The sequence below is a fragment of the Mangifera indica genome, unplaced genomic scaffold (genome assembly GCF_011075055.1).
Source record: "Mangifera indica cultivar Alphonso unplaced genomic scaffold, CATAS_Mindica_2.1 Un_0055, whole genome shotgun sequence".
NCBI lineage: Eukaryota > Viridiplantae > Streptophyta > Magnoliopsida > Sapindales > Anacardiaceae > Mangifera > Mangifera indica.
In genome coordinates, this window is record NW_025401147.1 from 168,279 (window position 1) to 185,321 (window position 17,043).

At 33.3% G+C, this 17,043-nt stretch overlaps 4 protein-coding genes across 10 annotated transcripts; 3 read left to right on the forward strand and 1 right to left on the reverse strand.

The window, feature by feature from the left end:
* Positions 1-1,582: 1,582 nt before the first annotated feature.
* Positions 1,583-4,922, forward strand: LOC123206970. The gene is made up of 4 exons (XM_044624267.1): positions 1,583-1,658; positions 1,756-1,932; positions 2,811-4,423; positions 4,536-4,922. The coding sequence occupies exons 1-3, from the start codon at positions 1,644-1,646 to the stop codon at positions 3,828-3,830; spliced, it is 1,212 nt and encodes a 403-aa protein (XP_044480202.1). The 5' UTR covers positions 1,583-1,643; the 3' UTR covers positions 3,831-4,423; positions 4,536-4,922.
* A 1,800-nt stretch (positions 4,923-6,722) lies between these two features.
* Positions 6,723-7,553, forward strand: LOC123206992. The gene has a single exon (XM_044624296.1). It carries the CDS (start codon positions 6,893-6,895, stop codon positions 7,436-7,438), a length of 546 nt encoding a protein of 181 aa, XP_044480231.1. The 5' UTR covers positions 6,723-6,892; the 3' UTR covers positions 7,439-7,553.
* A 2,688-nt stretch (positions 7,554-10,241) lies between these two features.
* Positions 10,242-13,374, forward strand: LOC123206971 (type I inositol polyphosphate 5-phosphatase 4-like). 7 transcript variants are annotated; one of them, XM_044624270.1, is made up of 8 exons: positions 10,242-10,518; positions 10,598-10,734; positions 10,821-10,911; positions 10,982-11,092; positions 11,160-11,768; positions 11,848-12,111; positions 12,217-12,406; positions 12,484-12,787. In XM_044624270.1, exons 2-8 carry the CDS (start codon positions 10,635-10,637, stop codon positions 12,577-12,579), a joined length of 1,461 nt encoding a protein of 486 aa, XP_044480205.1. In that variant the 5' UTR covers positions 10,242-10,518; positions 10,598-10,634; the 3' UTR covers positions 12,580-12,787. The 7 variants fall into 7 exon arrangements, with proteins under 7 accessions (XP_044480205.1, XP_044480204.1, XP_044480206.1 ...); XM_044624269.1 differs by having other exon boundaries at positions 10,613-10,734; XM_044624271.1 differs by lacking the exon at positions 12,484-12,787 and adding an exon at positions 12,972-13,374 and having other exon boundaries at positions 10,242-10,734.
* LOC123206972 lies at positions 12,760-15,870 on the reverse strand. Its single transcript, XM_044624276.1, has 9 exons — positions 15,760-15,870; positions 14,882-15,051; positions 14,745-14,807; positions 14,604-14,623; positions 14,451-14,495; positions 13,958-14,019; positions 13,673-13,809; positions 13,400-13,488; positions 12,760-13,175 (listed from the first exon to the last, which is right to left on the reverse strand). The coding sequence occupies exons 1-9, from the start codon at positions 15,830-15,832 to the stop codon at positions 13,043-13,045; spliced, it is 792 nt and encodes a 263-aa protein (XP_044480211.1). The 5' UTR covers positions 15,833-15,870; the 3' UTR covers positions 12,760-13,042.
* Positions 15,871-17,043: the final 1,173 nt, after the last annotated feature.

The following is a 17,043-nucleotide window of genomic DNA, read 5'->3' on the forward strand; positions in this document are numbered from 1 at the left end:
CTAAAATCAGTTATCCTCGCATCGAAGTCTTCGTCAATAAGAATCACTTTGGAGCAGATGTTTTGATGCAGGCATGGAGCCTGGAAATGACACATTTAAGTACTTGACAACAAAATACCCCAAAAGAGGTGCCAAATTCGGATGCCTGAGCTGTTTCAGAAAAGAAGCGCTTCTCATCAAGCTTACAATTACTCAGCCTCTTAATAGCAGCATGGAACCATCAAGAAGCTCAGCCTTATAAGTACTCCCTGTCAGACTGGAAATTATAGCATTTTCAGGAACTTAAATGTTAGCAGCTTTTATAAGATCAGCAAATTTGAGTCTAACAAGCTACTCTTGAAACAATGAAACTTGTTCAAGTTTGTGATCCCTTAAACTCTGAACCCAGAAACAACATCTTCTTTATCAATTCCATCAACTCTCTTTCTCTTTTTAACCCTTTTTCCTACGGAATATTTGTGATAGTATAAAATTACATGTGCCAAGATTTTTTACTAATCTTATCTCTACAAACCATCGCTGGGGTATTTAACTGTTTATAATATTTTATACATTAAAATCACTTAATTACATACTCTTATGTCAGTTTTTACAAATAACTTGATAAAAAAATATCTATGTATATGATTTTTCTCATAATAAAACTATATATATCTATTTTGGATACACAAATATATACACAGTTATATGTGTCATCAAATGATTGAGTAATTTTAAATTAAAAATAAAACAATACTCAATCATGTAATGACACATATGAATATTTATACATTTATAGATTGAAAATAAGTACATATAATATTACTCTTTTTACTTATTATAGATATTTGTTTTGTACTTTTTCCTAGATTTTGGTCCAAAATGCAAATATCGAGTTAGACCCTATTAAGTTAAGGCACAAATTTGATTCAAAAAATTCTATTTTAGATTTGATCTAAATTAATTCGAACTCAAATATTTAAATAAACTTAACTCAATTTATTTTATAAAAATGAATCCAATTTTTAATTTAACCTCAAATTTAAATTAGCTTAAATCAAATATAACTCTAAACTCTATGATAATGTTTAAACAAATTCACAATTGTAACAACAAGTAATATATATTTAATTTTGAATATTTAAAATATGTAGATGAAATATCATTTTTTAATAATAATTTTAAATTAAAATTAAATTAACTCGAATGCATAATTGATAAGTCTTATAATAAGCTGGTTAATTTCGTAAATATATTTAGTTAATTACTCAAAAGAAAAAGAAAATTAATTATAAAAGTTCATGAATGACCATCGCATTTCAAATTTTAAAAACTTAAATATCATCACACAACCGCGCCTTCGCCGGATTCGCCGGCGCCCCTGCCTTCAGACACCGTTTTCATTTTTTAATTTAAAATTCAACCCTCCACGTAGGCCCCCACTTTTAGTTGCGCGCCTAAACGCCTCACTAACACGACACCGTTTTACTCCTCAACCTGAACCTTTTTTTCGCACTGGACCCCACGCCTTCCAACAGACAAATTTTTTCCCGTAATTCAAACTCAAATTTGGGGGCAATGTCGTCATTTCAATAGCTTCACCTTTCAGTTCTTAACCGATACAGTCTGTTAACCATTTTTTTTGTAATTTGCTAAAACCCTCCATGGAAGAATCAGAGGTTTGTGATTTGAATTTTGAAAACGTTCTTTTTTTTTTTTTTTGCTTTCGTTGATTTTGCTTTTTGTGTTTCGATTTCATTTTTTTTTTGTTTTTAGAAAATGGTGGCGTTGAAGAAGGCGTACGCGGATATAATTTTGAACACAGCAAAGGAGGCGGCAGCGAGAGTGATGATATCGGAGCGCAAAGCGTTGCGTTTTGAGATGGATCTGAATCGAACCAAAGACGAGGCCCTTCGTCTGCTTGTGCGTTTGAAACAGATGATCGACTCTAAGGTAACATTTTAAAATAATAATAATAATGAAATCTCAGTAGTAATTGTTCAGTTTCGATTAAGTTGATTTTTCTCTTCAGTTTACGATTTTAAATGCGTAAATAAGCAGTTGATAGCGAAGAGTTTGAATTGAAATGTTTGATTATGCTAGCAAGTTGTTTAGTTTCGAATTTGCAATTCAAATCTTTAGAAGTGAAACGAGTTTGAAAATTAACCCTTAATTTTGGATGAGTAGATTCAAATTCTTCGTTCTGTTATGTGATTTGGAAATTTGATGAATGAGACTTGGAGTTGCTGCTTCTGTTTGTTTCTTTTTTTGTTTTGGAATTTTAGCTGCACTGGAGAGTTGTAGTTGAAGATTGCTGGTGTCAAATCTACTTTTTGTTTATTTCTTTTTTGAAATGTGAAGCATTGAAGAGCAATGTGAAAGTTTTCCAAAGTTTTTAATCTTTTGAGCTGTCTAAGTATACAACTATGAAAATTACAATTTGACTCTAAGTTATTGCATTCGAATTTATAATCTAACAATCTTGGAAGTCACTACCATATGAACTGTAGTATTGTTGTTGTGGCATTATTTTGTTATGGACATCATGTAATTCATTCTTTCTCGAATGAGGTTCAATTAGTTTCATTGTACATGGGATTTCTGAGAGTAGATGTTAATCTTATTCTGGTCATTTGTGTTGTTTGTTGTGCTCTACGAGAAGACAAAAATTGTTGCTTCTCTTGTGGTAAAATTTGCAATTTTCCTGTTAGAAAAGAGTTGGGAAATATTTTATTTAGTTAAGCAGCATTTTTGTTGAAAGGGAAGTAAAGTTGACATTGGTGCATTGGTGGACATGAATAATGAATTGAACATTGTTCACTTAACTACAGATGAAGGAAGCCGAGGTAACATCTTTGACCAAGCAAAAAAAGATTGATGAGATTGAAGCACAACTCTGTGAGGCTGAGGATGTCATAACAGATCTCAGATCAGAATTGAAATGGGTCAGAGATAAATTGGAGAGAGTGAAAAGTAATCAACAGCCTTTGAATGGACAATTCATGGAGGCAGATATGTATTGTCAAGAAAATGTGACAGCTGAGCCATTGGTTCCCTCTATTTTGAGCTCAGGAGTTACAACCATTACTGCTTCTGACATGGAGAGCAACTTATTGAAACAACAAAGCCTGGATAAAATGTCCTGCAGTGGAACTCAACAAACTGATAATGTAAGTGTTTCTCAGTTGGAGAACTTTGATGATCAAAAGTTCAACTTAGCCTCCATAATAGTGAGGAACAAGGAACCTGAGCTGTACAGAAATGGTTGTACTCAGAGAATTCGTGCACTCGAAAGAAACTTTCTGACTGAGAACCTACCTACTTTGGGATATGTAGATCAAAATTCCCTCATAACGAATGAGGTCGTTATTGAGACCAGTAATAAGGATGAAGAAAAATGTGCCATACCCTCTCCTAAGACCAAAAAAATTAACATTACAAAGAAATTTCTTGGAGGGGAACCAAAGAAAACTGTAAAGGTTCGCACTGTACGAAGAAGAAAGACTAGGTTTGGGAAAGCCAAAGGTAATCTACGCAGGTCTCGTTCTGTTCAGCCCATGAAACCTTGTCACTTGTCTTCTGTTCCTTCACATTGCAAAACATACTTGGTAAATGAGAATATTAGATCGCTATCTTCAGTCAAACCTGGCAATGTGAGTACCATGAATAACTCTAGTGGCTTCTGCGAAAAAATGCAGCATAAGGGTACCTTTAATGATGATGGAATCATTCATGAAGAGAAAAGAAATGTGAAATCACAGAGTAGGGATGGCCCTTCTACCTCATTCGCATCTCCTGCTGATCAGCTCATCAAACCTTGTGGACATCTTCTACTATTAACCGTGGCATAGTTTATTCATTTGCTTTACGTGGTACTGTTATATCTGGTGAAGATGGATCAAAGATAGCTGAAAATGAAGCTAAGATGAAGCCATTGCCTCGTTTGGATCCAGGATTGACATTAATTAGAAGAGGCACGGATCCTGTATCTGGATCAGCAAATTTTTCTGTGAATATTAAGGCAGTTACTAAATTTAGACATGTTCCGGATGGTTCTGACAAGAACACACAGTTGAGAAATGAACCTCCATTGGTACAACCTGGAGGTGATGCCATAGATAATTCAATGGTTAGATGCACTGAGATGAGCCCTGAATTGGTTAATGAATCACCAGTACTTTCTAACTCAAAAGATGCTAAATCATCCATAGAAACTAATGAATCTTCTTCTAAATCTGATAACAGTAAGTTTCTTAAATACACTTTCCAGAGGAAGCGCAAGAAAGAGTCTATTAACAGCTCTGATGTGCACACTTCTCCTGAAAAAAGTGTTGTAAAGAGAAGGGCTGCAGAGAAACAAACTGATGCACCAGAGCCACAGAAATCTACCATGATCAATGAATCTTCTAGGGACAGTCGGCGACTGGCTCAGGTTGCCCGCCAGGTTGGTCTTTTTTCTTAAATTTTTTATTCCCATTTATACTGTTCAATTCATCATAAAGAATAACATGCATGAAAGATGAACATCGTTGAGGTTATGCCTATCTTTTGTGCAGCTCATAGCTTTATCTGGTAGAAGATGGTGACAGTGAAGCTGATTGTTGGACATTATGAGCACCTAAGGTCCAAAACAACTCACCTCTCTAGGTTCTTGACAACTGAGCTAGCTGCATAGTACGAGAGATTCATAAAATAGTAAATGCATCTGAATTTCACTCAGAAATTTCTTCATTCCGTTACATTCTGATATTATCTGCTGATTTGCTCTACCTAGTTAGGAAATTTATATACTCTGATAGTTTATAGTTGGCTTGATTGGCCAACCAGTAGAACAGAATTTAGAAAGTAAAAACCCAGTAATTATGTAATAACCAGTTTAAAATCGCGGCATTATGTTATATATAACTCTATCTGAGGCTTTAAAGGTTTATCTTTGTTCATGATTTTCTGGGTGATGGCATTCACATCAGAACACTTTAACACTAGTTTAATGGTTGACATATATATATATATATATTATGCCGTAAGTTAGAATTATAAACTTGATTTTGGTAGGATAGATGTATATATAATCAATCGAGTAATCTTAAAAAAATGGAATTAGTGTGTGTAATATGTATTTGCTTCATGATTACTTGGTTATATACATATATCTATTTTAGAAAAGATTTTCTTTTAATAAAGATGGTTTCAAAGATTGTCGATTCCTAGACTATTTAATAATGGGAGTTTATCGAAAAGGGTAGATTTAAATGGAACCATACTTAAATTAAGATTAACTTAAACTTGATTCAAATTTATAACTGTTAATTTGAAATTGAATTAGAACCATTTGAGTTGGCCAACAATTATGTCGAAATAAAAAAAAAAATCGTTCAAGAAGCAAGCCTTAATACAGAGACATTGATGAGACGTACTTGAGATCAATAAACTCAAATGTGGGATGTTTGACCTTTATTCATTCGAACCAAATATGGTCAAATTGAATCCACTTTTAAATATCAAGGTATAAATTTTTCAAAAATTATAAAATTTAAAACTAAAAAGTTATTGAAAATAAATAATACCTTATTTGGGAACCCCATCTGATAGGTAAACCTCAACATGTAATAGATTATATTAGATAAATCAAATGTTTGCTTTGTTGTGGTAGATCACACTAATCAACCCTATGTTTTTGGTAGTTTGGCTTTATTGTCTCTTAATTGAATAATTTGGTACTCTCATCCGCTCAATGTAACGGGGATATTCCATCAGGCTTTCACATTTGTTGTGTCATAACTCATAGGAACTCAAATTCACTGAGTGGGGTCGTTTCTGATGATGGCGTCTGAAGCAGGCGTGGCTTTGAAGCGTCACGTTTCTTTCAAATTGGCTTTGCTTCTGGCAAAAACCTGCTGCTACCCATTTAGCATACACCATCCAGAAAGCACTTTTTATATTCTGCCTGCCTCTGCTTTCTTCAAAAGCATGTTATTCCCTATTTTCCACGCATGTATCAAGAAAGTATAATCCCTCCTATAGCTCATTGCTTCAATAGTCACTTGTCAAACTTCTTTCTTGCATACCTTCCCACCAAAAGCATATAAAATATTCATCATTTGAATTGGATTTTGGCATTCTTTTTCACTAATAATTGTAATATCACACCCTAGATTGTATTTTGAAGGGGGACGTGATTATTTCCCTACATTTTTCTATCATTTAATATTAAAAATTCAAATAAACATCAATTTTGAATACTAATAAAAATGTATTAATATATAAATTAATTATTTTAAAATAAATATAAAATAAAACTCAATTATATAATGACATATCCAAACTGATATAAACATCACTTATTTTGTGTAATGTTTTTAGATTTAGACTAAGTATTGACTTAATTAAAAGGTTAATCGGAGTGATGACATTAACATTATGTCAACAGCATAATTAAATTTTTATATAAATTAACCTGAAATTAATCAAAAAAAAAAAAAAAAATTTGGTCAAGTGGCAAATTTGCCATATGAAGGTTGGGGTTGCGTTTTTGAAACCTGAAAATAAATCCTTGATCATAATAATCAACCAACCAAAGAACGCCTAAAGCACCAAAACACAACTGGATAGCATGCCAAGACCAAAACATATGCAAACTTATCCCAAGTTGTAGTAATCATATGGTAACTGTAATAATATTGTTGTAATATTTATGTCTTTTTGTCTCCCCTGCCACCTTCACTCTCATCTCATCTCTCCATAACCTCTCAGCTTTTTCTTTTTTTTGTTCTCTGATCATCAGACCTGGTTCCTCACTGTGGACCCTCCCACAAAACAAATCCCACTAGAAAACAAACCATATAAACAACCCCCCCTAAACAACCTCTCACTCTCATTACTCGCAAGAAAACAGAAATAATTTCAAGAGAAAATGGAGGTAAAGAGAGAGAGCAACAAGAGAGAAGTAAAGGAGATTTACACAGTTTTGTTCACAGCTGGAACTGCTCTTCTGATGGCATGTTTGAAGAGAGCTGTGATGTTGATGCTGATTGAGCAATGGCGCTTGTGGGTCTTCCTTGTGCTCAATCTTGTCCTCCTGGCGATTTTCTTCACTTCAATGCACTCAATTTCAAGGGATGAACAAACCCTACAAGGCCATGGCAATGTGCAGAGCAAAAAAGGCTATGGTGGGTGTGAAATTGTTGAAGATAGGAGCGACAATGTGAAGACTGAGAGAATGAGAAGACATAGACAAGAATGTGTTGAAGTTCTTGAAGCTCAGATATTGACTGAAAATGAACAGGAGGGTGTTGTTGAAGAAGATTGTGAAGAGGGTCCAAGGCTTTCAAAGGAGGAGTTGAATGAAAGAGCTGAAGCATTCATTGCAACATTTAGGCAACATTTAATTTTAGATGCAAGAAAAGGCAGAGACATCAACATTCATAACAGAAGAGGTCTAATTAATATTGAACTTTAAATTATTACTAGTATATATTGAGATTTTCCTTTTGACATTGTAATTTCATCCAAAATTTTGGAGCAGAATTTGTGATTTTGCTTTTCTTCTCTAGTTCAAGTCTCGATTGTCTCTATTTGCAGAATCTTTTTCTAAATCAAAGGATAATCAAAGAACAATTGAGGGAAACATAACCTCTACTTTCATCTAATACTCCAACTTTTGAGCAAATAAGTGCAGCAACTTGAACAAGAACAGGACCCCATAAACATCAAGCAGAGCATAGTGTTAAAAGTTGTATTTGATACTTTTGTATTGTTATACGAAGCAGAAAACTGCACATAGTAAGAACTGTAATTGTGTTGGAATTGTCAACCATCTAGTCAATTTGAAGGCGCGACCCAAAGTCCCACTCCCCAATGAGAAGACAAGGACAACAACATTAGGTCGTAAGTAGTGTAGGCTTAACTAATAAAAGTCTTTTAAAATTTCTCTTAAAAATAAACATGGTATAAATTGTCTTAAGAAAAAAAATTATAATATGATTTTAAAGATAAAATATAAGTTTACTACTCTCTTATAAGTGATATAATATTAATAAATATATCCATTATAACGGGAGAGTTATAAAAATGTTAAAATAATATTAATTCTAATAAACATAGCTCTATTTCGAGTGAATTAGAATAAATCACATACATTCTTTCTCTTTACTACTTGTATTTATTTACTATATTAATTTCACATTTTTCAGTTTCTTCCCAATTCACAAAACTGTGTATAAATAACAAATTTGGGTGTAAAACAACAAAACCCAACAGGGAAATTCAAAACCTCAAAAGCCTTTAAGCCTTTTTTATGTGATCTTTTAACCATGAAAGCTTTATCACAAAGAAAGAGATCAGCATGGTGTTCAAATTATTTTCTATTCTAAAGCAAAATATGCAAAAGCATGATCCTTTCTAAAGTTTCTGGAGAGAGAGAGAGATATGAATGCAGCCTATCAAAAATTTGCAACCTTAAAACATTATTTAAGTTCTTTTTTGGGGATCTTCTTCTAATCATACCCCAACATAACGAAAGATCATTTTTGCACAATTTGAAACCTACTTATCACTTTGCTAAACAACAGAAAAATACATCAAAGCTCCATGTAATTTATCATACAGTAGTATAGTATATTGTATTTCAAATAAAATAATCAATTAATTGTAAATATCAAACATAATGACAAATCATTTAAGATATATAACAATTTAAAAAAAAAAATCGATACGATATACAAAAAAGATGTGTCATTTAACATGTATAATAGATATATTTTCACATATAACAATTTTTACTAATTTAAATTAAAAAAATAACTAAAATACGTTAAACTACTAAATTTAACATGGTTTAACATAGTCTAACATGCTTTAAATTTAAGTGTCAAATTATATTACAAAATACTAGACTATCGGGACTAACATGCCTTGGTGTTATATATTAGAAATATATCCTTTATAGTTTCAATAAAAATATAATTGAGAAATTCTTAAATTAAAATAGTTGAATTTATATTTTAAATAAAACCTCAAACCTTTATATAATAAGCCGTTTGGGGATAGTGGGTGAAGGTTTCATTCAAGTCATAAATGGTGGAGACTGATAGATAACTACAAAGGGTACAGCCTCATCTACCTATGGTTAGAACGTCACAATATATTGAAAGCTATCCTAACTATTAATAATCTTATTTATACAAGGATAAATATTAATGTGTTAAATAAATTGATATATTATCGTATAATTGATTTAATTATTTATTTTATTTTTAATTATATAATGATAATTAAATTATTTAATTATATCATAACATATAAATTTGATTGTATCTCTTAATTTATCATTGTTTATATATAAAACATTATTATATCTTTATTATGTTTCATGCCTCAATAATTTAATAAATGAATAACAAAAAGAAATGCGATGTCCTCCTAAGCAGTTTCCCTTGAATAATTAAATGTTCTGCTCCTTCTTATTGTATAATAAATTTATACCTTTGCATCTTTTCTACAAGTCTTTTGATACCATCAAGATTTTGTCACACTCTATTATTAAAGAATTAGAGCACGAGAATGACCCTTGACTTGTTTGGACAAAATTAATGCTGGGATATCTCTTGAACTAATTGTTAGGAACCACCAACAAAATCTTCCATGAATGTGTCCAAAACTTTGGTACTGGAGATAACAAGACGATCTATTAGTAATATTTAGAAATTATGTTGTTGGACAAGTCTGAATCGACCGCACACAAACTGGTAGAAACAATTACTGAGATGGGCCACATGAGCTATACTAATTGGACTCGTTAGAAGACTCTTGTGGCTGCCACAAAAACTTCTCCGGCACACCTATTTACTTATTTGTCAAGACACTGAAAGTAATTGTACGAATAGTTCTATTATTGACCGTACGATTATCTGACGAAGAAAAAGTTGTCATTTTTAAATCGAGAAGAAAGTTTACCTAGTTGCAGTCACAAGTACTCATGGACACCCACTAAAGGATATTAAATCAAGAAACTTGTATCATATTTCACTTGCCTAACCAGTAAGAGCTACAAGTCAGTAGAATCAGTAAAACAGATAACTCAATTCCATCAATCATTGTCCCTAAATCTGACCGTATGATTGTATGATCAAAGCAAAGTTGAATTGTCCTAATGCTGAGGACCAGCCTGAGTAAACCCAATTGGCTAATTCTATATTAGGGTGTTTAACTTGTACATGTGATGCTGTCACGTAAAAAGATCCACAAGACATTCGTGACTAGCACCACATCCACCTACCATCTCTAATTAACAAGCAAATGATAAAAGCTTGTGAGGCCTATATCGCTTTTTATTCCCTGTCGATTCACTACTGATTAAATTACACCACGAAACATGGACAGGATGAGATTGGGAAGCTTCTTCAATTTTTTCAAATAATGCTCTGCACTGCAGGCTCTATAGTTTCTTGACGCACAATTAATTCTCTTGATCTCTCGGGTTCATCGCTTCATTAGTTAAAGCTTCTGGGTTTGTCTCTTTCTGTCACACTCATTACTTAGGTACATTAACATGGCGATTTGTACAATGACTTCTACAGAAAAATTATATACGCTTAGAGTTGACATTGATGAAACATAGTGCTTCTTCTGCAAGGGCAAAGTGTAACTAAGACTTTATGGATAACCAGAACGATAGCCTAAGATCTAGGAGGTTTTATAAGTGGTTTAAACAGAAGCAAAAGATACCAGAGCCTAACCACTTGAATGAAGTTTCAGGTTAGCTTCTCCTACATATCCTTCTTTTATAGCTATATAGTTATGGCTGGTGAATGTGTTTGGTCTCAATAACTTTTTGGTTGCAGATGGTCGTGAAGGCGATGGGAATGATGAGATGGAAGATAGTTACTTCAGGTCCATGGCAATGGATCCATGCATTTCAAGCAATGAGTTGAGGTGAAGTTTAAAAGGTTTAGTTTGTTTTGTGTTTTGATGATAGATGTATTTTCATATGTTTTTGATTCAGAATCTTTGTGGGAACCTGGAATGTTGCTGGAAGATCTCCCGAAGGGAGCTTGGCTGTAGATTTGGACGAGTGGCTAAATCTAAAGGATGCTGCGGATATTTATGTTCTTGGGTAAGTATTTGTATTCTTCAAAGGTTTTTTCATGCTCATTGCAGTAAACTATTTTTCTGGCTAGCAGCTTCCAAGAGATTGTTCCCTTAAAGACTCGAACTGTGATTGGAGCAGAAGACCCAACAGAAGCAACAAATTGGAATTTACTGATAGGGAAAACTCTCAACAGTAAATACGGATGCCCTTGGTTGACACCCATGTTGAATCCAATCTCGAGTGACAACTACCACTACAATGGCAATCAAGAACCTGAAAAGAGGGTAAATTTTAGTGGCCTTAGAGGGATTCTAATGAGAAACTGGTCAAGAAGCCAACATGAGAAGCTCTACGGAGGCAGTAAGTACAAGCTCATGGCGAGCAAGAAGATGGTGGGAGTGTTTATAAGTGTATGGATGAAGACGGAATTGCTAAGTAAGTACTGCATTTCGAATGTTAAAGTATGCTCAGTAGCTTGTGGCATCATGGGGTATTTGGGAAACAAAGGTTCTGTTTCGGTTAGCTTGTCGATTGAGGGAACTAGTTTTTGCTTCATAGCTGCACACTTGGCTTCTGGTGAGAAGAAAGGCGATGAAGGCCGAAGAAATCACCAAGTCTCAGAGATTTTCCGGCGTACTACGTTTCCTAGATCATCTAAAGATGATGATAATCCACATCCTCTCACCATTTTAGGACATGAGTAAGTGGTCCTCAACAACCTAAAGATGTGCTTGAAGGAAAATTCTAATCCGATCTGACTAATGTTTTCTGTTGGACAGTCAAATATTCTGGTTTGGGGATCTCAACTATAGGCTGTACTTGGAAGACAATTTAGCAAGGCATCTGATAAAGAAGCAAGACTGGAAAGCATTGCAAGAGTTTGATCAGCTTCGCAGGGAACTAGAAGATGGTGGAGTATTTCAAGGTTGGAGAGAAGGAGACATTGAATTTGCACCTACATATAAGTATTCTTTCTCAAATTGCAATCGATACTCTGGTGGAGTTCCGAACAGCTCGGGTGAGAAGCAAAGGACTCCAGCATGGTAAAAATTCCTCAATTGTGCTACTCTAGGAATGACTAAAGCTACTACCAAAACAAATAAGTTGTCTAATTCTGTGTCCTTAATCATGCATGGATCTGGAGGCAGGTGTGACAGAATTCTATGGTATGGGAAAAGAGTTAAACAACTATCCTATTTTCGAAGTGAAAGTAAGTTTTCAGATCATCGGCCAGTCTCTGCCCTATTCTCTACACATGTGGAAGTCATGAAGTCTATAAATCGAATAGGAGTTCAAATCCACTCATTTCTTCCTAGCATTATAACTCCTAAGCAAACTGTAAGATCTGAAAAACGACATACAATGTAGATTATTAATTACTTTTATTTTTATTATTTCAATATTCATGTTTTCAGGGATCAGAAAAGCATAATGAAGAGGAGAACTCTACATTATTGTCATTGACTGTAAAGGATATGGAATCATCATCGACACATATGAAGAATCTATAAATATAACAGATAAAAGTAGACAAAGATGGGTTTTAGCTAGTTAGGATATTGCAGGCTGACTGTGGGGATACAATTTTTTTTTGTTCTTCTCTTTAAATTTCTTTCCGGCTGTCCTGTTACAACTGGGGATTCATTATTTGATCACATATGTTTGACCTCAATAATAGGAAAAAAAAATAATTGAATAAATGTAATTAACATTCTTTAATATATGTCTCTTCTATAAACTGTACTAAGGAATTCCCCAGCGAATTGAAGCCTGGAACTTATTCAAATAATAAGAGAACTAAGCTTAAGCAGTCTTTATGGAACTTCAAAATACGTAAAAACTTATTCAAAGCAGTTCGGAGTTTTGTGTCTCACATTTTGCACTAAACTGACTGTAAATCAAGTTCTTATTTGCAGGAAAAGGCAATCACAACGCCTCAATAGTAGCATTAGCTGGTAAAATACTTACATAGGATCAATTTGCCTGATTTGCACGGAGTATATCACCAAGGGCCTCCACATTCTTTCTGCCACAACTGGGGCACATACACCTTTTCTGCAACTCCTGACTGAGAGAAGCAACTGTCTTTTCCATATCTGAAGTCTGCGTGTTACTAGTTAAGGATATAAATGTTTCTCATTATATTGTCTGTGAATGATGAAATGCTAGAGGTCATTTTTATCCCAAAAATGAAAGGGTTTGTATTTGCTGTTCGTGTGTAGCACTCCCTCCAGACTTTGAAATCATTAGCTATAAATTAGTACTCAGAATACGGTATGCTAAAATCCTAACCTTCAGTTAGTAAAGCTACTGTAGATTTGATAAGGATATCCTGTTAATTCCTGCAATGCTTTGGTTTCAGTCAATATACCCCCCATCAAAGACACCTTTCTTTCAAGATCAGCCAACTCCAACTGGACCTGCAGGGATCCCATAGCGTTTTGATGGATTTAGGACTCAAATTTAGGATCATTTTCATGACATTTTAACTTTTGTTAAACAGGGGAAGGGAGAAAGTTGGAGTTGTTTTTATGATTATATTACAATAATCTAAACCCTTTGAAAGATGCACTGTATTTTGTGTTTTTGAAATGCGACTATTACCTGTTTGTAAATATTTTCCTCCTTTTGGTGTGCTTCCTCCGCTTTAGCTATTTGAGAAACCATATCAGTCAGCTTATCCTCAAGAGTTTCTAAAGGAACTTCAGTGTCTTCCTTCTTGCTGAAATTGTGGTCTCCTTCTGAATTGTAGTTAAAAAGGAATTTCATGCCATGAATTTAGATCATTCTAGGTGATGATCAGAATTGTCCGTGAAAATAAAATAAGAAACTAATATGCTACAAGATACACTAAATAGAAAAGAGGAATAGAATTATAGAGAAAATCACCGGCTGCGGTTCCAACAGTAATATCTTTCTGAAAATTGCAAGCTACTGTCATATGGAATTCCCTATAATAAAAAATTAGTTTAAGTATTAGTTATTTTCCAGTTGTTTCCCGTGCTTACAACCAGAGAGCAGAATTGAAATTAGAATACTACACACATGAAGATCAATCAAATTGAGAACGAACTGTCTTTATGAAATGTCAAGATCATCCGAAAAAGATCATAAAATTGAGCTATGCCAACAACCCACGAACTTAAATGCAGATTGGTAAGTTAACGAAACCTATATAAGATGCAATTGCCGGTACAGAATCTAGAACATCACATGAAAACCAGCAGCTTTTATTAATGGTTTCTAACGTCAGATGTGGGACACCTCATCTCAATTAAGCGTTATTAGTGTAATACCATATAGAAACCAACAGTGTAAAGCACCTCTCACTCTCAAAACCATTTTGAAGAGAAAAGTAACTAAGTAAATGAGTAAGACCAACCTTATCTTATTGTTAAACTCAAACATTTGGCTAATAAACCCGTCTCTGCATAAAAGCAAAAGGCAGAAAAGAAATAAATAAATAACTCAACCACTTGCAACTTTCTTTCCAATGAATCTAACTTAGGAAAGAAAATTGTACAACTAGTTTTACCTTAAATCAGCTTCTTCTTTCTTTAAACGGCCCAAGCATAAATTTCAATTAATGGGAAAACAAAAATTATTAACAACTAACGTAGAGAGAATATATTTATTTGACAAAAAACAAGAAAACAAGTCACGGCGCAGTTTGAACCTTAAGATTCTCCACATCAGATCCAACGGCAAAAATTTCGTCTTGTATTGAACAAATTCTTGACTACAAGTAACCCCAAAAATGAATAATCCAATCAAAATCTAATTAAATTCACAACTGATAAAAGTTGAGCAAACCTCCAAGGCATGACACGAATTGTCGTTTAAAGCCAGTTCAACTTCGTATCCTTTAAGCTCTTGCTCAGTTGTTTCTTTAAACTGCTTTGCCTCTTCTAGCTTCGCGTTTGCAGCCTCTAACTCCAATCTTAGCTCTTCTATTCGATTCTTCAAACTAACCACTCTTCTTTCTGCAAATAACAACTCATTTCATTTTCATATCTTAACCTCCAGTTTGGTTGCTTAGAAAATGCAGTAATATTTTTAAGAAAAAAATATGTTCAGCTACTCGGCCATCCCCACTTCCCCACAATTGTACGGACAGGTCTCAGTTTCACACGGCACAGAATTTAACCTCCATTAATATGAATTCGAATTTCGCATCTTCTATTCATAAAAAGAAATTTAAACCTACGGTTAAGAATTTCAAATCGTCTATTCTTCATAAATTGAAATTTAAATACGTAATCAAATTGCTTTCAACTTAATAAGAGAGTTCATTCGCTACACTGAGTTCAGTTAATGATAAAATTTTCTTGCTTATTTTCTGTATAACCAAATAAGCAATAAATTTATTGGTTCATATATTTAATTTAAATTCAAATTTTAACGTTGTGTTTGGTTGTCGGGAAAAAGCTTAAGAGAAATAGCCATCATCAAGCCTTCAAACTGCAGTTTGTATGAACTCGTTTAAGTTGCACACACTTTGAATCTTAGACTAATTAACAGAACTTCAGGTCTCCGTTTAAAGAATTTAACATATCCGATTATTTATACATTGACATTTCTTTTAACTTCGATAAAATGGTTTCAGCTAATGACATAATTTTTTTCTCAGGAAACAAACAGTCAAAGACATACAAACGGGACGAGAAAAAAGAGTCTGTACGGTCACTAACCTCCTTGAGACTTTTCGGAGGTGAAGTCGCGAATCAGGTTTAGCAGTTGCCTCTTTGGATCGGTTCCCGCCATTTTTGGCTCTTGGAAGAAACTCTCAATTTTTTGAACCGGACTCGCAAGTTGTTGTGGAATTTCGAGGCTCTGGTCATTATATAAGTGCACCCCCTTGGTTTGGGCCTCGGCCCAATATGAATGGCTTTATATTTTGGGGTTACTATCATTTTTCTCCCTAAGTTTCATACTTATATCCTCAATAATTTGAAAATTTTATTTTCTCCCCTTTTTCAGGCTGCTTATTTATTGATAAAGTGGAGGAGTTTATAATTAGGATAGATTTGATGAGGGTTTGTTAGATATGATCATAAGCTTAAAGGTGTGTTTGGTCCAGAAAATAAATGATTACTATCAGTATTTTTTTTATTAATAACATATAATATTGAAGTTACACTGTCACGTTTTTAGAAATTAAAAGATTATCATGTATGAAATTTTAATTTTATTAAAATGTTACCATTATTTAATAAATTTAGGTTTAAGTAAAATAATATTTAAGTATTTTTTTATTATAATTTTTAGTCAAGTACATTATTATTTATAACATACTAATTTTTAAGTGTTATTTACCTTTATAATAATTTTTCAGTTATGATACTGAAATTTTTTAAAACCAAATCCGCCTTAAGGTTGATTGATAATTGCACTACTTTAAAGTATCCGTAAAACTTCGACTAGTGTAATTACAACTAGTTGACCATAAAAATATTTCAATGTTAAAGATTTTCAAGTATGATATTATTTGTACTCAATTTTGTTACTTCATTAACAATGTTATTTATTTTCATTATATATGTTTTATATTTTGTAATTAATTAGGTTACTAGTAGGGGTGTATTTGAGACGTGTCAACTCAAGTTCAAATTATATACAATTCAATTAAATTGAATTTGAGTTAAACCTCAAGTTTTACTCGAGTTCTAGGGCTTGTTAATGTTGTTATATCAAAGGTAACCTCACTTATAATTTTTGTTCTTCTCCAGTGATGCTTTAATTTTGTAGGTGAATCTTCTTCTTTTGCATTTCTTATTATTCTTTGATGAGTCATCATCTTCTTTTTCATATAATATTTCACCAACTGATCAAACTAAGATAAATCCTAGGCTAAATGCTCTTGCTACGAATTGAGTTTAAGTCGGCTCAACTCAATAATAATTTATCTTCTAGTATCTTGTAATGTCTTTAAGTAACTCTCACATTGATAACGTACGAAAAAGATGTTGAGTTTG

Coding starts and splice junctions, on each gene's coding strand:
- LOC123206970 (XM_044624267.1), top strand. Junction 1,933..2,810: donor AACAGATGATCGACTCTAAG/GTAACATTTTAA, acceptor ACTTAACTACAG/ATGAAGGAAGCCGAGGTAAC.
- LOC123206992 (XM_044624296.1), top strand. CDS start 6,893: ATGGAGGTAAAGAGAGAGAGCAACAAGAGAGAAGTAAAGGAGATTTAC.
- LOC123206971 (XM_044624268.1), top strand. CDS start 10,635: ATGGATAACCAGAACGATAGCCTAAGATCTAGGAGGTTTTATAAGTGG. Junction 10,912..10,981: donor ATTTCAAGCAATGAGTTGAG/GTGAAGTTTAAA, acceptor TTTTTGATTCAG/AATCTTTGTGGGAACCTGGA. Junction 12,407..12,483: donor TTATAACTCCTAAGCAAACT/GTAAGATCTGAA, acceptor TCATGTTTTCAG/GGATCAGAAAAGCATAATGA.
- LOC123206972 (XM_044624276.1), bottom strand. CDS start 15,832: ATGGCGGGAACCGATCCAAAGAGGCAACTGCTAAACCTGATTCGCGAC. Junction 14,020..14,450: donor GAGTTTAACAATAAGATAAG/GTTGGTCTTACT, acceptor TTTTTATTATAG/GGAATTCCATATGACAGTAG. Junction 13,810..13,957: donor TACTGTTGGAACCGCAGCCG/GTGATTTTCTCT, acceptor ACTACAATTCAG/AAGGAGACCACAATTTCAGC.